The 23,198-nt window shown below is 38.3% G+C and overlaps 1 protein-coding gene across 7 annotated transcripts in view; it reads right to left on the bottom strand.

Annotated features, from left to right (window-relative positions):
* Positions 1-12,988, bottom strand: part of LOC106091635 (fasciclin-3) — a 572,844-nt gene extending 559,856 nt beyond the window's left edge. For 4 of the 7 annotated variants that reach the window (XM_059366095.1, XM_059366096.1, XM_059366099.1 and 1 more), the window contains exon 1: positions 12,138-12,988. In XM_059366095.1, coding sequence (XP_059222078.1) covers positions 12,138-12,234 — 97 coding nt within the window. In that variant the 5' untranslated portion in view covers positions 12,235-12,988. The remainder of the gene's footprint in view (positions 1-12,137) is intronic. The other 3 variants (XM_059366101.1, XM_059366102.1, XM_059366100.1) reach the window with 2 other exon arrangements.
* Between the last annotated feature and the right edge of the window lie 10,210 nt (positions 12,989-23,198).

The following is a 23,198-nucleotide window of genomic DNA, read 5'->3' as shown; positions in this document are numbered from 1 at the left end:
GTTGGGAAGTTGAACAACAACTTTATGGAAATTAAAAACCAGTAGCTTAGCCATGATCTAATTTTCTTCTTTTTTTCCAGCGTTTTCCTTGCATTTATGCATGATTTTCCCTGTTGTCGTGGCCATAAGAACGAAAAATCGGTTTAAAAAGAAAAGCAAAAGAAGGAAAAAAGAACAAACGAAAGAAAAAAGCGCTAAAAACTTTTCAATACCAAGAATTCACATACAAAAAAGGTGCACAGCTAAGCACAGCTCCAAAAGCAACTCGTAACAGTTGCCAAGAATCACTACAGCAGCAACCCAAGAGAGTGTTAAAGCCATATAATTTTAAATGGTGTTTTAGACCAGGCTTAGAGGAGGCAACCTCACTGGTCACTACTAAAGAGACACGATATAAGGCAAAAGCGAAGCAGCAGTGACAGAACACAAAAAGCCAGCATATTGTAAACTCAAACCATGACTTTAAAGGTGTAGAGCGAACCAGGGGAGTGGATGCAGAGCAACACAAAAGAAGGCCAAGAAAATAAAACGTTATTTCAATTTGAAATAGTTTGTACAAAGAAACGGGTTAAAAATATACAAAAGCAGCACGATACCGATGTATGGCGAGGGGGAAAGAAGCTGCACAATAAAATAAACCAAGATAACTGAATATGTGTGAAAAAGAGAGAACAGCCAACGAATGAACAAAGAAGAGAAACTGACAAAACAAAAAGAAAAACAAGTTGAAGTGTAGTTCGTCATGTGCGCCACCACAAAAGGTAACGAGGAGCCAAATCTACAACAACAACAACAGCGAAAGAACGAACAATGCAAGAAATAGGTAAGAACGTTGGCGAGTCTGCGCACTATGTGTTCAGTCAGCGCACTGTGGGAGATTCAAGCGGGGTATGGCTCAGTGCCATTGTTAGCTTAACGCTTGGGTACCAAAATTCATTTTGAATAGATTTTGTTGCTGCTGGAAACCAAAAATGAAAATTGAATAAATCGTAGAATCTCTTCACATTTAGGCATGATATAAAAAATCAGTCAAAAAAAAGGGATTGAAGACAAAACTCCAAACAATTAATTAATTGTGATAACATTTCTTTAGGAGGGAGACGATGCTGCGACTTATCTTAAGAAGAATTTTCATAAAGAGTCATAAGAGTAGAGAAAAACAGGTAGAATTGATAAAGGAATTATTGTTGAAAGCTCCACCTTGGGCAAAGGTGGAGGAGATAGATGTTTGTCTGAAGATAGGAAACATTATTTGGAGATGATGGCTTCGCTGGTTTATCTCAAAATTTTATATAAAGGGTGATTTTTTTGAGGTTAGGATTTTCATGCATTAGTATTTGACAGATCACGTGGGATTTCAGACATGGTGTCAAAGAGAAAGATGCTCAGTATGCTTTGACATTTCATCATGAATAGACTTACTAACGAGCAACGCTTGCAAATCATTGAATTTTATTACCAAAATCAGTGTTTGGTTCGAAATGTGTTCATTCACCGTAACGTTGCGTCCAACAGCATCTTTGAAAAAATACGGTCCAATGATTCCACCAGCGTACAAACCACACCAAACAGCGCATTTTTCGGGATGCATGGGCAGTTCTTGAACGGCTTCTGGTTGCTCTTCACTCCAAATGCGGCAATTTTGCTTATTTACGTAGCCATTCAACCAGAAATGAGCCTCATCGCTGAACAAAATTTGTCAAAATTTGAACACATTTCGAACCGAACACTGATTTTGGTAATAAAATTCAATGATTTGCAAGCGTTGCTCGTTAGTAAGTCTATTCACGATGAAATGGCAAAGCATACTGAGCATCTTTCTCTTTGACACCATGTCTGAAATCCCACGTGATCTGTCAAATACTAATGCATGAAAATCCTAACCTCAAAAAAATCACCCTTTATTTATATAATTTATAAGCACTTTTGGCCCCCAAATCGAGATACAGAATTGTTACGAGAATAACATAAACAAGTAAGAGCGTGCTAAGTGCGGCCGGGCCGAATCTTATATACCCTCCACCATGGATTGCATTTGTCGAGTTCTATGCGCGGCATATCTTTTAAGGCAAACAAAGAATAAGAACTGTTATGTTAGTGGAGCTATATCAAGATATAGTCCGATTCGGACCATAAATGAATGCTGAACATTTTTGAAGTTATTGTGTAAAATTTTAGTTCATTCGGATAAGAATGGCGCCTTGTAGGGGCTCAGGAAGCAAAATCGTGAGATCACTTTATATGGGAGCTGTATCAAGCTATTGATCGATTCAGACCATATTGGACGCGTATGTTGAAGTCATGAAAGAAGCCGTTGTACAAAATTTCTGCCAAATCGGATGAGAATTGCGCCCTCTAGAGGCTAATGACGTCGAGACCCCAGATCGATTTATATGGCAGCTATATCAGGTTATGTACCGATTTACGCCATACTAAAAACAGAAATTGTAAGTCACAACAAAACACCTCGTACAAAATTTCAGCCAAATCGAATGAGAATTGCGCGCTCTATTGGCTCAAGAAGTCAAGATCCAAGATCGGTTTATATAACAGCTTTACTAGATTATAAACCGATTTAAATCATACTTAACAGAGTTGTTGGAAGTGATACCAAAACACTACGTGCATAATTTCAGTCAAATTGGACGAGAATTGCGCTCTATAGAAGCTCAAAAAGTCAAGACCAAAGATTGGTTTATATGGCAGCTAAGTGATACCAAAACACTACGTGCAAAATTACAGCCAAATCGGATGAGAATTTCGCCCTGTACAAGCTGAAAGAGCCAAGACCCCAGATCGGTTCATATGGCTGCTATACCAGGTTATGTACCGATTTGAACCATATTAAGCACAGTTGTTGGAAGTGATACCAAAACACCACGAGCAAAATTACAGCCAAATCGGATGAGAATCGCGCCCTGTAAAAGCTGAAAGAGTCAAGACCCCAGATCGAGTTATGTGGCAGATATACCAGGCTATGTACCGATTTGAACCATATTTAACACAGTTGTTGGAAGTGATACCAAAACACCGCGTGCAAAATTCCAGTCAAATCGGACGAGAATTGGCTCAATAAGTCAAAACCCAAGATCGGTTTATATGGCAGCTATATCAAAACATGGACCGATTTGGCCCATTTATAACCCCAACCGACCTACAGTATTAAAGAGTATTTGTGCAAAATTTCAAACGCCTAGCTTTACTCCTTCGAAAGTTAGCGTGCTTTCGAGAGACAGATGGACGGACATGGTTAGATCGACTTAGAATGTTATGGCAATCAGGAATATATTGGGTTGCCCAAAAAGTAATTTGCGGATTTTTCATACAGTCGGCGTGACAAATTTTTTCACAGCTTGTGACTCTGTAATTGCATTCTTTCTTCTGTCAGTTATCAGCTGTTACTTTTAGCTTGCTTTAGAAAAAAAAAGTATATTTGAATAAAGTTCATTCTAAGTTTTATTAAAAATGCATTTACTTTCTTTTAAAAAATCCGCAATTACTTTTTGGGCAACCCAATATATACTTTATGGGGTATTAGACGTATATTTCGAGGTGTTACAAACAGGATGACGAAATTAGTATACCCCTATCCTATGGTGGAGGGTATAAAAATTAACAAAATGGGGATCAATAGGTATATGTCGTGACATCTCCTAGAAAGAAATTTTTGTGATAAGTGGGTTCTGCACCGCCACGACAACACCGAAAGACGATGTGTTGTACTATAGCTGTCACGACATGAATTTGGCTATGGATTTCGACTGAAACACTGTTTAAGTCGAAATCGTCACTTCATTATAACCTCCATCATGGGATGGGGGTATACTAATTTCGTCATTCCGTTTGTAAAACCTCGAAATATTTATCTAATACCCCATAAAGTACATATATTCGTGATCGTCATGACATTTTAAGTCGATCTAGCCATGTCCGCTCGTCTGTCCGTCCGTGGAAAGCCCTCTTACTTTCGAAGGAGTAAAGCTAGGCGCTTGAAATTTTGCACAAATACCACCTTGTAGGGTAGGTCAGTTGAGATTTTAAATGGGCCATAACGGTCCATATTTAGACATAGCTCCCATATAAACTGACCTCCTAATTTGACTTCTTGAGCCTTTAGAGGGCACAATTTTTATTAAAGAGCTACCGGGCAAACAACTAGATAAATGCAATCCATGGTAGAGGGTTTATAAGATTCGACACGGCCGCTTTTACTTTTTTCTCTTATCATCTTCTAATTCTTTACGAGCGCTACTTAACGAAAGCCAAATGAGCATCTCATATTTTTTCCTTGTTGTAAGTAGAATAAGCATCGAAGTAATCGTCGACTCAACAGGTTGACAACTCTCTGCCCCAAATTTCGGCGAAATCGGACAATAAATGCCCTTTTTGTGGTCCTGAAACCTTAACCTTAACCTATATGGCAGCTATATCCAAATCTGAACTGATTTACGCCAAATTGAAGAAAGATGTCGAGTGGCCTAACACAACTCACTGTCTCAAATTTCGGCGACATCCGACAGTAAATGCGCCTCTTATGGGAACAAAACCTTAAATCGAGAAATCGGTCTATATGGCAGCTATATCTAAATCTGGACCGATCTCGGCCATATTGCAGAAATATGTCCAGGGGCTTTACTTAACTCACTGTCTAAAATTTCAGCAAAATCGGATAATAAATGTAGCTTTTATGGGACTAAGACCCTAAATCGGCGGATGGGTCTATATGGGGGCTATATGAAGATATAGTTCTATATAGCCATCTTCGAACTTAACCTGCTTATGGACAAAAAAAGAATCTGGGCAAAGCTTCAGCTCATCATCTCTATTTTTAAAGACTGTAGCGTGATTTCAACAGACAGACGGACGGACATGGCTAGATCGTCTTACATTTTATCGCTGATCAAGAATATATATACTTTATAGGGTCGGAAATGGATATTTCGATGTGTTGCAAATGGAATGACAAATGAATATACCCCCATCCTTCGGTGGTGTGTAAAAAAATGGAACAACTGTTGCTCAGAGTCATTAGTTTGTCCGCCTTTGACGCTGAACGCTTGGCTTTAAATCCCAGTGAGAACATCAAAACGAATTGTCAGTGATGGTTTCTTCTGCAAGTGCTGGCGACTCTGTGTTAACTTCATAGGTAACGTGTTAACTTCTCTACGAAGTGGTGTCGCTCTTCGACAAGCCATTCGTACTCGACAATAAAAAGAACGTCCATTATCACTGAGCTTAAACTTGTATCCTTAATAGAATGTTCATGGGCAAATTGGCATTTGCAATCATAAGCATGATCATAGAATATAGCTACCAAACAAAGGAAATAGCAAACGCTAAAGTAAGCTGAAGTCAATGTCTGTCATTAGACCAACATTTTCAACTTCGCTCTTTTGTTGATAAAATTGCCCATACTAAAACAAAGAAAAATTCGTATTTCTATTCTTAAACATGGATTTCTATGTATGAGGAAAAACGTGCAAAAGCGATTTAAATAGACAACAAGGCCACCATTGTGCTGGTGATGGCGAGTTTTTTCTTGAGATCAATTGAAGCTGATTCTCCATCGACTTTGGAAATTAAAATTATTCGCTGTAAAAAACATAAGAAACACAAATGGATGGTAATTGAAATGTTGTAGACAAAAAACATTTGCAAATGTTTATAAGTGTAAGCCGATATATTTTAACATATTACCAATCGTATGTAGCGAGGCAAACCAGAATCCATGTGCTGGAAAACGGGCATCTGAATAGCCTTAGATGAGAGTTTGGTTTAGCTTCCAAATGAAAAAAACCTTCGATTTAACATTTGAACTTTTTATGCGATTTTGGTTAAAATTGATTAAACCTTTTTTACACTAGAAGCTTTAATTATACGCTCTACTAAATGATAGGGTGTACTAACTTCGTCATTCTGTTCGTAGCGCCTAGAAATATTAATATAGAACCCCATAAATTGTATATATTTTTGGTCTTCATTATATTTTTATTCGATCTAGCAATGTCCGTCCATCTGTCGAAAGCAGTGCGCGCAATTTTACTACGATTTCGCACAAAGACTTCTGTTATGACTTCCAAGAAGGGTCCGAATCGGTTTATATTGGAGCTGTATCAAGCTACAGATCGATTCAGACCATACCTTCATATATACGTGTCATGTTGAAGGTCATGGGAAAATTCGCTGTACAAAATTTCTGCCAGATCTGATGAGAATTCGCCCTCTAGAGGCTCAAGAAGTCAAGATCCCAGATCGGTTTATATGGCAGCTTTATCAGGTTATGAAGCGATTTCAGCCATACTTAGCACAGTTGTTGGAAGACATAAAAAACACCTCATGCTAAATTTCAACCAAATCGGATGAGAATTGCGCTCTATAGCGGTTCAAGAAGTCAAGATCCCAGATCGGTTTATACGGCATCTATACCAGGTTTTGAACCAATTTCAACCTTACTTTGCGCAGTTGTTTCATGTGATACCAAACACCACGTGCAAAATTAAAGCCAAATCGGATATGAATGGCGCCCTCTAGAGGCTCAAGAAGTCAAGACCCAACATCGGTTTATATGGCAGCTATATCAAAAAATGGACCTATTTTGGCCCATTTACAATCCCAACCGACCTAAACTAATAAAAAGTATTTGTGCAAAATTTCAAGTGCCTAGCTTTACTCCTTCGAAAGTTAGAGTGCTTTCGACAGACAGACGGACAGACAGATGGACAGACGCACGGACATGGCTAGATCCACTTAAAATGTCATGACGATCAAGAGTACATATACTTTATGGGGTCTTAGACGCATATTTCGAGGTGCTACAAACAGAATGACGAAATGAGTATACCCCCGTCCTATGGTGGAGGGTGTAAAAATTTCCAACTGACTGAATTATGGTGTCAACTTAACTGAGCGCTCGTACGAGAATTAGAGACTTCGAACATCCACCCGAACTAATTTTCCCCCTCAAATGATGGTGTGGCAGCTGTAACCGCTAATGGCCGCACTCCACTCATTTTTATCGAACGTGGCATAAGGTAAGGTTAGATTTAAGCTGCAATCTGACAATAGACTCACTTAGACGTTTTCGTCATTGTGGTAGAACAGGAGATGTAAGATGCCTTCCAGTTCTTGCCGGTGAACCATCAAGGTCTCTTTTAAAGCGAAACAACTTGCGAATGATCTCATCCGCTAAATCAGTTAAGTTTTCAAAGAAATGAGAACCTAAAGTGGAACTCCCTTCTGACTGACGGAGAGGGCCACACACACAGCAAATGTTCTATTTATAGTCTCCTCTTCCTTGACGTCCTAACAGCTTCTGCAAAAGTCGTTACTTACAATCTTCAGTCTGTTAGCATGTTTTCCGACCACACAGTGAGTGACCTGTCACGACGGACCCAATGACTTAGACATCTGTTCTAGCCGGTAGGACTCTCCAAGTCTAGATTAGAGCACGTAATTTTGGAATGTTGACAACCCATCGTTTGCGACCATCTGTCATTCGTTGACCTTAGGGCCTGATCCTGAGGACTTAGCTTACATTCAACTTAATGTATACCCTCAGATTCTAGTTCCACTGGAAAACACGAGGGTTGCTACATAAGTTTCTGGTTAAATCATGAAATGCTAATTTTTACCATCAAAACTGGTTGTATTGTTTTTTTTGCCCACCACCGAAGGAGGGGGGTATATCCATTTTGTCATTACGTTTGCAACACATCGGAATATCCAATTCCGACCATATAAAGTGTATATATTCTTGATCAGCGTAAACATCTAAGACGATCTAGCCATGTCCGTCCGTCTGTCAGTTGAAATCAAGATACAGTCTTTAAAAATAGAGATATTGAGCTGAAACTTTGCACAGATTCGTTTTTTGGCCATAAGCAGGTTAAGTTCGAAGATGGGCTATATCGGAGTATATCTTGATATAGCCCCCATATAGACCGATTAAGGGTCTTAAGCCCATAAAAGCCACATTTATTATCCGAAATTTGAGACAGTGAGTTATGCAAGGCCCTTCGAAATTCTTTTTCAATTTGGTCCAAATCGGTCCAGGTTTGGATATAGCTGTCATATACACCGATATCTCGATTTAAAGTCTTGGCCCCATAGAAGGCGCATTTATAGTCCGATTTCGCTGAAATCCTTTATATCCTTACGTTGCACTTCCTCTCCATACCCATCCACCATATTATCGAGGCATAAGTTATTGACCTATGCACGATGCTGTAAAGCCAGTGGACTGTATTCGGAGTCATGTCTTATTCCAAACCAACAGTAAACCGATGTATTTGTTAGCCTTCTCAGTGAATGCGATACTTCGAGATTAATTAGGTAAATACCAATCACTGGTCAATGAGGTGGATTCCAATCACTATTCATCAGGTCTGCCATGAATTTCTGAGAAACCCACCGCTAACAGTTAACACTCGTACTCTATAAATACTTTACAATTCTGTGAATGCAAAATAGTGTGCGTTCTCTAGACGAATAACTCGGCTGATAACTGATCGCCTCTTGCAGCCTTATTAGTTATCAAAAGAGTGACCAGAATTTCAAAGTTACTCTCGGTAGCCGGTGTACCCACAATGCCTACTTCCCATTTCCAGTAATTGCAAATTTTCCCATGAACATTGCATTGGGGAACAGGGGCAAACTTCTCACATATCAATGAGTGTAGTCCGATTAAAGTTTAAGCTCAATGATAAGGGACCTACTTATTATGGCGTGCCACAGTGCGACACCTTTTTGGGGAGAAGTTTTTACAAGGCATACTCTGATAGAAAAAAAACGGTACTTTACCAATACCGCCTGGTTTTATTTTGTTCGCGTCATTGGCAAAGATTTTTAATACCATTTGGTATCAATTCAATGCCAGACAAAGGAAGCTGTTAAGTATTGACGGTGTCGCATTTGCATTTTTGTCATCCGATCGTCTTCAAATTTGATAAGGCAAGTTCTTCGGTCTAGATACGAAGCCTACTGAAATCGGTTCAGATTTAGATATAGCTCTCATATATACATATCGCCCGATTTTCACTCCTTTTTACTTTACCAATACCGACTGGTATTATTTTGTTCGCGTCATTGGCAAAGATTTTTAATACCATTTGGTATCAATTCAATACCATACAAAGGAAACCATTGAGAATTGACGGCGTCACATTTGTATTCTTGTCATCCGATCGTCTTCAAATTTGATACAAGTAAGTTCTTCGGCCTAGATACGAAGCCTACTGAAATCGGTCCGGATTTCGATATAGCTCCCATATATATATGTTCGTCCGATAGGCAGTAATAATGCAAATAAATGGTTGTTTGTTAACCGATTCTCTCGAAATTTTGCAATTGATGGCGATTCTCAAAGAAATCGGTTAAGATTTAATATAGCTCTCATACACAATCATATCGCCCGATTTTCTCTCCTTTTTACTTTACCAATACCGACTGGTATTATTTTGTTCGCGTCATTGGCAAAGATTTTTAATACCATGTGGCAACAATTCAATGCCAGACAAAGGAATCTGTTAAGAAGTGACGGCGTCGCATTTGTATTCTTGTCATTCGATCGTCTTCAGATTTGGCAGAGGCATGTTCTTTGGCCTAGATACGAAGCCCACTGAAATCGGTTCATATTTAGATATAGCTCCCATATATATGTTCATCCGATTTGCAGTAATGATGAAATAAAATGGTCGTTTGTTAACCGATTCTCTCGAAATTTGGCAGGAAGGATTTTTCTATGACTCTCGACATTGCTGGCGATTCTCATAGAAATCGGTTCAGATTTATATATGGCTCCCATATATACATATCGCCCGATTTTCACTTCATGAGCTGCTGCAAGCGCATTTATTGACCAATCTTCCCAAAACTTTGTACAACGCTTCCATCGACGACTTTTACAATATTTATAAAGTTTGCTTGAAATCGGTTCAGATTCAGATATAGCTTCCATATATGTTCGTCCGATTTGCATTAAAAATGCAATAAAATGGTCATTTGTTAACGAATTCTCTCGAAATTTGGCATGAAGGATGTTCTCATGACTCTCGATTTTCATTAAAATCGGTTCAGATTTAGATATAGCTCTCATATATTGCCAGGTTTTCACATCTAGAGGTACTGCAAGCGCATTTATTGACCAATTTTTCCAACATTTTGTACAACGCTTTCCTCGACAACTACTAAAATATCTGAGAAGTTTGTTTCAAATCGGTTTAGATTTTGATATATAGCTCCCATACAATATGCAAATGCAAATTTGCCCATGAACATTCCATTAAGGAACTGGGGCAAACCATGTAATACGTTCGTCCGATTTTTAGAAATTTTGCAATAAATTGCTCGTTTGTTAACCAATTCCCTTGAAATTTTGCAGATTTTGGGTAATTTGCAATATTGTTGTCATTTGTCAACCGTTGTTATTATCCCATCTGAAAACATTCACCAAAGTCCATCAAAATTGGTTCAGAATTAGATATAGCTCCCACATTGTACTTATAGGGTAGGTGTAGGGTATTATACAGTCGGCACCGCCCGACTTTTGCCCTTCCTTAATGGGTTTTCGATTCATTAGGTGGTGGTATAATCTATAACAGTTGGATACTAAAACCAATAACGGTCTGGTGCTAAAACCAATAACAGATTGGTATTAAAACAAATACCAATTCGGTAATAAGACTAGTACAAAACGGTACTAATCCTATTATGTTTCATTCATACCATCCGGTATTGTTTTTTGTACCATGCGGTGTTGCTTTACTATCAATACGGTATGACACTGAAATGTGCACGTTTAGTATTAACTGTTGGATGGTGGTATAATCTATAACAGTTGGATACTAAAACCAATAACGGTCTGGTGCTAAAACCAATAACAGATTGGTATTAAAACAAATACCAGTTCGGTAATAAGGCTAGTACCAAACGGTACTAATCCTATTATGTTTCATTCATACCATCCGGTATTGTTTTTGTACCATACGGTGTTGCTTTACTATCAATACCGCATGGTATTGAAGTGAGCATTTTTCTCTGGGTGTAAATGCAAATTTTTTTTTTGCAAATTTTGCCCATGAACATTCCTCTAAGGAACAAGGCAAACTTCTCATATATCAATGAGTGCAGTCCGACTCAAGTTTTTAAGCTCAATGATAAGGGGCCTCCTTTTTATAGCCGAGTCCAAACTGCGTGCCGCAGTGTGACACCTCTTAGGACAGAAGTTTTACATGACATAGTACCTCACAAATATTGCCAGTTTTAGGAGGGGAAAACCACCGCTGAAAATTTTCTCTGATGGTCTCGCCAGAATTCGAACCCAGGCGTTCAGCGTCATAGGCGGACATGCTAACGTCTGCGCTACGGTGGCCTCTGGGTGTAGTACCTCACTAATGTCGCCAACATTAGAAGGGGAAAGCCACCGTTGACAATTTTTTCTGATGTTCTCGCCAGTGTTTGAACCCAGGCGTTCGGCTTTAAAGGCGGACATGAAAAACTCAGCGCTACGTTGGCCTTCCCATAGTTTTCTCAATATTTCCTGGCAGGTACATCCGCATACCATCTGTATCTGTCACCACCTTAATCTCTGCCTTAAAAATGAAAACAATAATTCATTGACATGAAAAGTTTGTCTTGCGCAGTCCACTCTTGATCATTTTGCTATGAATCGCACAAGCGAAATCGATAACTATCTTCTATAGATGTGTGTGTAACATATGTTATTGATTTAACCGTCACTCCACATTCATTTTCTCATTATTCTTACTTTGTATCTAAGTTGACACATTATAATATTTTGCAAATACCAGTTTTTACTGTAATTTTTTACTATTCACTTAAAAACAAAATCAATTATTTTCAACAAACAATGACAAATATTTGTTTAGTGATTTCATATGCGCATCCACGACGACGTCGCGGTCGCTGTAAACGTCGACGACGACCACAGATAATACCGGTTATCGCATATCGATATAGCATCGGCAAGAAGCATTCTAAACATTCTCTCACAAAAACCTGAAAACAAATGAGCCGAAGCTGCCCAAACGACAAAAAAACAAAGAGAGCAGCGTATGCTTAAAATGGCTCTCCACGTTCCACTTATCGATTTGAACAAGCAGGCAATTGTTTTCACTCACCTGTTAATATGAAGAAGACAGATAAAACCACATAGAACTGCTTCGTGAGATGGTGGCGTACACCCATGTGTTGATGATCCAGGCAAATACGAGACATGATGATGATGATGATTTCTATAGTTTTGTTGGTCCAAGAGTACGATGATCTATTAGATGCAGTTAAACTTGAGTTTCTTTTTTAAGTATTAAGAAGATTTTTGATTTTTGAACACTTTTTGTTTAATGATTTTATTAATTTTTAAAATATATTTTTTTTTTAATTCTTAAAAAACTTTTTTCTTATTTTCAAAATTTTTATTGATTTCTTGATTTTTTTATCATTTCCAATTGGATACTCTTTTTGGAGATGCTTATTTTGCTTTTGAATCTTCAACACTTAATTCTCACTTTATTTTTCTTTTCTCTCAAACGGCCACTTTTGTTTATCATTTATCATTTGTTGCCTTGGTTTCTTAGCTTTTTCCTTGCAAGCTTCCCAAAAAAATACACTTTCGATTTTGGCGCGAACCGGCAAGCAATCGTTGTTTTTTTTTCTTTTCCGGCTATTTTAAGAATCGAACGACTTTGGCAATATCGATTTTCTTAATTACTTTTTTGCTATCTTATCTTTTTTTTACTCAAGCAAATCGTTGTTTGTACACAATTTATTAACCGTTAACGCACGATAATATTTTGATTCGTTTGGATGGTGTTCAGTTTGCTTTCAACGGTGAACACTAAAGCCAAAGCTTTGGATAAATGAATGGGTGAGTGAGTGAGTAAGTGTATGGAATGAACACGAACACGGCAATCTGGAAGAATATGACAACGTACGATGGATGCAACAGTTACTAAACGACTGAGGCAATGTGTGTTTATAAAGTTGCCAAACAGCTCAACATTTTCTGGTTTGATATGGATGGCATGGCATGGGTTTGTTTTCATACACACATTTCAAGCCAAAAGCGACAGCCGTATACAATCGAGCACTCATACACACACATACGAACTCAAGAGCGCACACATGCTCGTATACTCTCAAAACAACATGTCTACGAACATACTCAACCATGCGGTTGGTTACACACACACACCCAAGCTACATGCACACACAAAATCATACAACCGTACACGGGCCTACCCTCCAAACATTTTCTATCGTGCGAGTCACTAAATCTGCACTCAAGGAAGTTGAAAACAATCTCAGGCGATATCATTTTTTACTCTAATTAGTGTCTCGGTACGGGAGAAAACGTGCCACTTGGCGATATATACCTATGAGTGACTAAATAGCGACTAAAAAAAGTGTAAAATTCGATTATCAACGTCATTTATAAAAATAAAAATTTATTTGCCAAATGTCTTTTTTTACCTTTTAGAGTGAGGCTTATTTTTATTTCTCTTTCTAATTTATTTCTTTTCCAAATCAAGATTAATAATCGAAGATTTTCTTTGCAATGATTTTCCCTGACTGGGATTTGAACAGCCAACCTTACGATTGTGAGGCGTATGCTATCCCTCTGTGCTACCGGCCTTTCTTCATTACAGAAGGCTAAGTTAACATACATTCTCTTGTTTGGGGTTTTTTGAGTTAGCGTCCAAAACAATAACAAAAAATCTATTTTTAAATTTGTAGCAATAACAGTTGATTATGAGAAACTAATTAGCGAAACATGAATGATAGAATTTCGACAGTAATGCATTTTGTTGTTGTAAATCTTGAAATCTCTACAAACTATCATACAAAAGGACCTAAAAAGTGACTATTCTGCGAGGGAGTGAGAAAGTCACTTCCAAATGTTTGGAGGGTACGAATTCATACTGTGGCAAGCACCACATTGGGAGTCAGCCAGCAAGCCACCACCAAAAGAAACACAACAAATGCTGCTTACACTCTCACACCAACATTGATTCACATTCAACTCTTGCTCTTGGAGTAATTTACACACAATCACAGGCATTTTCATATGCATTGCATGCATGCGAGTATATTTCTTAGGAACAATGTTGCCGTCAGGCAGCCTAGCAACATAATTGAACACATTCATGTATACATATCCGCGAAGAACTCAACATTGCGGTGTTGCCACTACGATAAATACTACGCAGATTGCAATGCTAAAATGAACTGGAGATCAACTTTTGCCGATTACCGGAACTTAAATAAAAGTTGATTCTGCAAAATTCTTACGATTGTTGTCACGATAACTTGTATGTATAACAGTTTTTGGCATATCCTTCAAGGTTATTTTATGTTATGCGATATTTCCGCTTCAATAAATCCCATAATTTTCTGTGATTGAGCGGGTGATTTTAGTTAATATTTGGTAGAAGATAGCAGCCAGGAGTAGTAGGAAGCTACCGTAAAGCAGAGGTTGGCAAGTCCACATATGACGCTGAATGCCTGGGTTCGAATCCTGGCAAGGCCATTAGAAAAAAATTCAGCGGTGGATTTCCCCTCCTAATGCTGGGAACATTTGTAAAGTACTTTGCCATTAAACTTAAAACTTCTTTCCAAAAGCGGCGTAGCCACAACGATTCAAACTTGACTGCACTAATTGATATGAGAGAAGTCTGCACCTGTTCCTTAGTGGAATGTTCATGGGTGAATATTTGCATAGTAGCCACATCATTGTTGTTGGGGACTTTCGACGCAAATGTGGATTCTAAAACGAAGGAATCAAGTTTTTATACCCTCCACCATAGGATGGGGGTATACTAACTTCGTCATTCTGTTTGTAACACCTCGAAATATGCGTCTGAGACTCCATAAAGTATATATGTATATCCTTGATCGTCATGTCATTTAAGTTTATCGAGCCATGTGCATCCGTCTAAAATTTTGCACGTGGTGTTTTGGTATTATTTCCAAAAACTGTGGTAAGAATGGTTCAAATCGGTCTATGTTTTGATATAGCTGCCATATAAACGGATCTTGGGTCTTGACTTCTTGAGGCGTTTCGGTATCATTTCCAACAACTGTGATAAGTATGGTGTAAATCGGTACATAATCAGATACAGCTGCCATATAAACCGATCTGCAATCTTGACATCTTCAGCTTTTAGAGGGCGCAATTCTTATCCGATTTAGCTGCAATTTTGCACGTGGTGTTTTGGTATCACTTCCAACAACTGTGCTAAGTACGATTCAAATCTTCTTCTTGAGCCACTAGGAGGAGCAATTCTCATCCGATTTGGCACAAATTTTGTACAACCGCTTTTCTTTTGTACAACCGCTTCAAATTTTTTGGAAGCGAATGGACTGAAATACACAAAACACAATGATTTCTACAATGTTCAGCATTCAATTCATTTATGGTCCGAATCGGACTATAACTGCTATAGCTCCAATAGCATAACAGTTCATATTCAATATTCTTTGTTTGTCTAAAAAGAGATAACGCGTAAAGAACTCGACAAATGCAATCCATGGGTGGAGGGTATATAAGATTCGGCACGACCGAACTGTGCCAAGTATGGTTTAAATCGGTTCATAACCTGATATAGCTGCCATATAAACCGATCTTGGGTCTTGACTTCTTGTGCCTTTAGAGGGAACAATTCTCATCCGATTTCACTGAAATTTTGCATGAGGAATTTTGTTATGACATCCAACAACTGTGCTAAGTACGGAGCAAATCGATATATTACCTGATATTGCTGCCATATAAACCGATCTAGGATCTTGACTTCTTGAGCCTCTAGAGGGCGCAATTCTCATTGTACAACGGCTTCTCACATGACCTTCAACATACGTGCCTAATATGGTCTAAATCGATCAATAGCTTGATACAGCTCCCATATAAAGCGATCTCCCGATTTTGTTTTCTGAGCCGCAACAAGGCGCAATTCTTATTCAATATTCTTTATTTGCCTAAAAAGAGATACCGCGCATAGAACTCGACAAATGCGATACGTGGTGGAGGGTATATAAGATTCGACCCGGCCGAACCTCAACCAAATCGTCTGGCGAATAACACAGTAATTTCCTGTCTCTGCAAGTAAACTTAAGTTATGATTATATTGAGATCTATGCTTTCCTCACAGCGTAGCCTCTGTATAGAATGATGAGTACGTTTCGAATTCTTAATATCAAAGCACAAGGGCATGTGATCAGAATATGGTTCAGTGGCCACCTTAAATTTGTCAATATATGACAGAACTCGACGAATTTGATAGATAGATGATAGAACTTCCCATTGCACCACAAAAAGTAGATTCTCCATCTACATCTTTTAAAGTTCTTCCAATCATAATAACACCACCTGAGTCATCAATAATTGGTAAGAGATTTCTTCCCTGGGTATTAACGTTTCTGCCTTTGGAGGCCACCGTAGTGCAGAGGTTAGCATGTCCGCCTATGACGCTGAACGCCTGGGTTCCTGGCGAGACCATCAGAAAAATTTTCAGCGGTGGTTTTCCCCTCCTAATGCTGGCAACATTTGTGAGGTACTTTGCCATGTAAAACTTCTCTCCAAAGAGGTGTCGCACTGCGGCACGCCGTTCGGACTCGGCTATAAAAAGGGGGCCCCTTATCATTGAGCTTAAAAACTTGAATCGGACTGCAATCATTGATATGTGAGAAGTTTGCCCCTGTTCCTTAGTGGAATGTTCATGGGCAAAATTTGCATTTATTTGCCTTTGGAGCGTCCGGAAAAGCTCATGTGGGGACAATCTTTAACTATGTTGTAATCTAGAACCTCTTCTTCTTCTATTCTTGCATTCATATCACCCATCATACAAAAATTTTTTGGTCTAAGGTCTTCTAAAAAAGAACTAAATCTTTCTACATTCACCTTCCGATGTGTACAGTTCAAATACGTAGGTATAAAATAAAATATATTTCCATCTAGATAAGCGGACAGCATTCGATGTTTTATTGGTTTGAATGGTTCATTTTTCTTTTTTTATTTGCAAAAAAAAAAAAAAATAAATGGAGAAAACAATGAGTGTGGATAAGAAACGTGTTTTAGTATGGAAACAAAAGCATTTGATAAAGATTATTCCGATTATTTACCTCTGGCGAAAATTTTGTTTCTATTTCAACTTTCGAAGAAATAAAGCCAGTCGCCTGAAATTTTGCACAGATACTTCTGAGTTTGGGATTTTAAATGAGCCAAATCGGTCCATGTTTTCATATAGCTGCCGTATAAACTTGGGTCTTGATTTGAGCCTCTAGATGGCGCAATTTTTATCCTATTTGGAATTGGAATTACCACATTCAGGAGCGTACCGACTAACCTTACAGATGTTGTAGACAGTTCTGAATCCGAGGATAGTCCACTGCTTCTCTAGGAGCATGACTCGAGCAATACTTACTTAGGCCTCAGTAGTTTGGTGCACTCCGATGGTGAAATAGTGCAATACAAGAATAATACAAAAGGTAAAAGAACATGTTGTCTTTGCAAGGCAAGGCTGAGGACCACACCCACTAGGGCACTGGGGACTATTCCAAATATCCTAATAAACTGAAATAGCATGGCCTCTAGAAGCTTTAATTTTTGCCTGATTATACAAAATATACGTATGGCCTTCAACTTAGTTCATTTGAATCCATGGTGGTGAGTTCGCAAGAGTTGGCCTCGCCGAACATAGCACATTTTTCTTGTTTTAATCTATTATAGGGAAGGGGTAAGTGTCCCAGATGCTAGCATGTCACCTTGTCAAGCTGAACTTCAATGTTCGAATCCTGCCGAGAATATCGAAAAAGCCATGTGCTGATACAACTTCTCTACTAAGTGGCCACGTTTTATGGCAAGCTATTCTTACTCGTCTAAAAAACGGGTTCCTTAATCACTGAGTTAAATCTTGATTTGAATAGGACTCCCTTATATGAGTTACTAGCTGGACAGGGCCCGCTCCGCTGCACCTTTTTTACCTCTCTAATATCTATTTAGGGTGGGTTCACTTCGCCCTGAATGTGGCTATCATGCTTCTATAACCTATGTCAACCTATGACGATGAACGCCTGCGTTCGGATCTTGGCGGAACTTCGGAAAAATTTAAAGCCGTGGTTATCCCCGCTTAATGCTGGCGACATTTGCGAGATACAATACGATGCATGGTCATGTAAAAAATTTTACCCAAAGAGATGTCGCACTGCGGCACACCGTACGGACTCGGCTATAAAAAAAGGTACCTTATCGTTGATAAACTCAACTTGAATCGGGAAGTACTCATTGATGTATGAACAGTTTGCCCCCGCTCGGTTCCTGGGCAAATTTTTACTCTACTCCCAAATGTCTTTCTATTGAGCCCCATATTACTGTATTGGTAAATATTTCGGGTTTTTTTTTTTGTGCTTGTTAGAGTGCAAAAAATTTCGAACTAATCGCATTAACAATCTCCGAGATCTGGTATTTTTGAAATTAGGGTAATGAGAAGTGCTTTTTAGGGGAGACATTTTGGCTCAAATATGGAAATCAAATTCGTGTCCACTCCCAAATCCCGTAACTTTGTACCCCATTTTGTCATGGTCGGTAAGTATGAACCGTTTGGAGGGTGTTTTGGGGTTGGGGAGGCCCCCTCACTTTGCCCTGAAAATAATTATCAAATTCGATCTTTACTCCCAATTACCGTTGAGTTGAGCTCCATATTGATAAAGTCGGAAATAAAATTCAGTTTAAGGGTGATTTAGAGCGTACCCCCAAAATTGGATATCAAATTCGCTTTCTACTCTCAAATACCTTTCATTTGAGTCCCATATTGCCATAATGGGTCAATTAATCTATTCGACGTATTTTTTTGGAGGAAAAGGGCCACCATCACTTGACTTGAACGCAAATTTTAGTGCCATATTTTGAATTTACTCCCAAACATATTTTATTTGAATCCTGTATAGCCATGGTCGGCTGATATGCCCATTTGCGGGTATTTAGGGGTGAGGCGACCTCCCAATACTTGGACCTAATTTGTTATGCCATATTTGTAATGTACTGCCGAATACTTTTCATTTGAGTCCCATATTGGTAGGAACGTCGAATATTTCTGTTTAAAAGAGTTTTTGGGTTGGGGTGGCCCGCTGGGTACTTTGACCCAAAATTTAATATGATTTTCATTTTCTAGTCTCCAATACCTTTCATTTGATACCCATATGGTACCCGTCAGTCCTCTTTTGGTTTTGGGTGGCGTTTTTGGTGTAAGGGGGAGGGTCAGCCATCATCCGACATCTAAAAATTATATAGCCTATGTTTCCTTTTTTTGATTCTACGCAACAAACAAACCGAGTCCTATATAATCATGATGGGTCATATGCCCATTTGGGGAGTTTTTGGGGGGAGGGGTGACCCCCTACACTTCAATCTGATTTTGTATGCCAGATTCGTAATCTACTCCCGAATACCTTTTATTAAAGCCCCATATTGATATGGAAGACCAATTTGTCTGCTTCTTAGACATTTTGGGGTTAGAGCGACTTCCTGGGTACTTGGACCCAATTTTTAATACCATATTCGTAATCTTCTCTTCAATACCTTTCACTTGAAATCCATATTATCTTTTTCGGTTCACTTGTGATTTTGGGTGGTATTTTTGGGGTAACGGGAGGGGTCCTTCCCCTTCCGATATCAAGGAATTATAAAGCATATTTCTTCTTCCTGACCATATTCTTAATCTATTCCCGTATACCTTTCATTTGGGTCCCATATTGTCATGATCGTCAAATAAACATATTTTAAGGGGTTTTGGGGCTGGGGCGGCACCACAGGTACTTGGACCCAACTTTTATTGTAAAATTCGTACTTTACTCTTGAATACCTTTCATTTGAAACACATATTGTCCGGATCGCTCCACTTTTATTTTTGGATAGTACTTTTGGGGTAAGGGGAGGGTCCGCCCCCTCTCAATATCTATATATCAAAAAATTATATAGCCTTATATAAATTATATAGTTTCCCTTCACATCAACATACGTAAACGGTGAAAATTTTAAGGTAATCGGTTCAGCCGTTTTTGAGTCTATACGGAATAAACAAACAAACCGACAAACAAACAAACACAAATTCAATTTTATATATAAGCCTAGCATTCCGGTGGTCTACTTCGTAACCCCCTTTTTGATATAACTTGGTAGTGTAGGACTTCCCAAAAACCTAGGTAGTCGCTCAGTTCATAAGATTATGAATTTTTAGCGTATAAGCTCAATTCACAAAAAAAGTACCATATTGTATGTTGTAGTACCTAAATGTAAGATTTTGAAAAAAATTGTCGCCAAAGATTTTGCGAAGATAAGCTCTGTCGTACTATTTTGCACTTTTTGGTACCAAAATGTACGAATTTTGAAAGGATCATTTATTCACCCACTATAAATTTTCCTTTTTGTACCTAAATGCCAAATTTTAGACCTCTCGCTCCATCTGCAAAGAAAGTACTAAATGGTACCAATTTTGCAACCAAAACGTTTGAATTTTTAATAGGTCATTCAGTAACCAATCATATATTTCTTAGTAGTATTAACATATCAAATTTCAGAACTCTAGCTCCATCAATGTAGAAAGTACTAAATGGTACCACTTTTGGTACCAAAATGTTTAAATGGTGAATAGATCATTTAGCCACGCATCATACATATCTTAGTTGTACCTACATACCAAATTTCAGACCTCAATCTCCATTTGCACAGAAAGAACAAAATGGTGCCAATGTTGGTACCAAAATGTAATAATTTTGAATAGATCATTTAGTCACCCATCATATATGTCCTAGTTGTACCTACATGCCAAATTTCGGACCTCTAGCTCCATCCGTAAAGAAGGTTTGAAATGAAATGTTTGAATTGTGAAAAAAAACATTTAGTCGCCCATCAAATATTTCTAATTTCTACCTACAGCCAAATTTCAGAGCCCTAGCCCCATATGCACAGAAAGTACCAAAACTTGCGAATTGTAAATCACCCATCATATTTTTACTAGTTGTACCTGCATGCCCCATTTCAGCCCTCTAGCTTCATATGTCAACAAAGTATCAAATGGTACCAATTTTGGCACCTAAATGTACTAATTTTGACTAGACCATTTAGTCACCCATCATATATTTCCTAGTTGTACCTACATGCCAAATTTCAGACCTCTAGCTCTATCTGTAAAGAAGGTACCAAATGGTAGCATTTGCGGTATTGAACTTACATTTTTTCCGTTACCAGTACTATTTTTCCATTTTTTTCTTTTCCCACACATCCTTTTCTTCGGCATGTGTTTTAAGTAAAATTTCAAAATTCTTCCTCTATCCGTCCGCCCTGTATGAAGTTCACACCATTTCGTACCTTTTTGGTACTTTTTTAATACCTAAATGTACAGGTGTCAAAAACTCTTATAGTCACCCAATTAAGGTTGCGATAGTGTACCTAAGTTCCAAAATTTAGAGCCCTGTTTAAATTTACAAAGAAAGTACAAAATAGTACCAATTGCGGTACTAAACGTACTATTTCCCCCACTTCCGGTAAGATTTTCCAATTATTACCTTGTTTTTCGAGACGCTTTCTGATTTGAGCCCAAGAACATAATTCTAACTTTTTCCGTTCGCGCTGGGCAAATATGTACCATTTCGTACTTTTTGGTACTTTTTGTACCTAAACGTACAAATATCACCAAATCCAGCCTTATCCCGTGCCTTCGACCCAAGACAAACATTCATGCAAAATTTTATGATTCTAGCTTTGCCCGTATGGGCTGGGCGATGAGCGATGGGCGTCAGTCAGCAATCAATCAGTCGCTCAACTCTATTAAATATTAGATGTATCTTACTCCTCTCGAGGAAGGTGCCCTGATATGATCCAATGTTCGTCTTAAGATGGCATGCTTCTACCATTGCACAGTTCACTCATTTGTAAGTGGTGCAAGCATGTCTTCTTTTTGGGGCAGACAGACGATGGAGCTAAGTTAGCTTCGAAGTCGCGATCTCTGTAGCCTGTCCAATGCATTAATCGCAACCACAGTTTGCTTAAAGGGTTTTTATTGTGCTTTCTATTATAAATAGAAACAAAAACAAACGGCTGGACAAATAAATCCAACAACAAAATGAAACAACCAAAATAAAGTTGCTCAAAAACAGAAAACTGTTAAACTTCTACAAGAATCTGAAAATCATGCTCTGTTCCATCATCCAACAGCCAAAGGATCAATATGGCAACGCTTGAATTAACTTAGCATTAACTTTTTCTCCCATCATGACTAAACTCAGAGAGAACACCCAATAGAAAATTTGCATCAAATATGCACGTGAGTATGTGCATTACAATGGTGCATGCTTCATAGTTTAACTTGCATGTCACATGCAAGTCATGAACACAAAGGTAACGAATTGAGTGCATATGATAAGGGCTCACGTCATCATACCCAATTCTCTCAAAACACAATGTTGCCGATGTCGTCATCATGGGTACCATTATGTATTTTTGTCATTACGATTTTCTAGAAACGCTACTTTCCATTGCCGGCCTTTATGGTGAGGTTTCTTAAATTAAGTATTATTGGCTCATCCATTAGACATATAAACATAACGTTTTATAGAGCAATAAAATATACAATGTTGCTAAGCAACATGCAACATTTACTTAAGCAGCATTTTTAAATATCAACACTTGTTGTTTACCTTATACCATACAAATGCAAGAACACTTGTTTTGCAACATGTTTCAAAAAGTGCTCTGACCTTTTAAGCAACACTTTTCATAAACGTTCTCTTATGTATATATACGATACCATACGAGGTTGACATGAATTCAAACCGAAAACAAAAATATTGAAACAAAATAAATACGGCAATGCATTGAAATCCATTTAAACTTTTGTTTACTTCTTAAATGTTGTTATTGTTGTTTTTATACCACCAACCACACAGTGGTGGCTGGGGATCAATATTAAGTGGTTTAAAACAGTGGCACAATGTAAAAAAAAAGAAATAAAGCAAAAATAAAAACAGCCCAAGTGAAACCCAGCATGATGGGGGGAGATTTACAAGGTGGAAAAGAGGATCAAAGACTTTATAATAGAGCACGTTGTAAAAAGCGTCAAACTGAGACGTTGGTGGACGACATAGGAATAAGAACGGAGACAATTGAGGACATGTCGAGGGTTTTGATGAAA

Source organism: Stomoxys calcitrans, chromosome 3 (genome assembly GCF_963082655.1).
Source record: "Stomoxys calcitrans chromosome 3, idStoCalc2.1, whole genome shotgun sequence".
Classification (NCBI taxonomy): domain Eukaryota; kingdom Metazoa; phylum Arthropoda; class Insecta; order Diptera; family Muscidae; genus Stomoxys; species Stomoxys calcitrans.
Note: the sequence above shows the minus strand (reverse complement) of the source record. Positions and strands in the feature narration are given on the sequence as shown.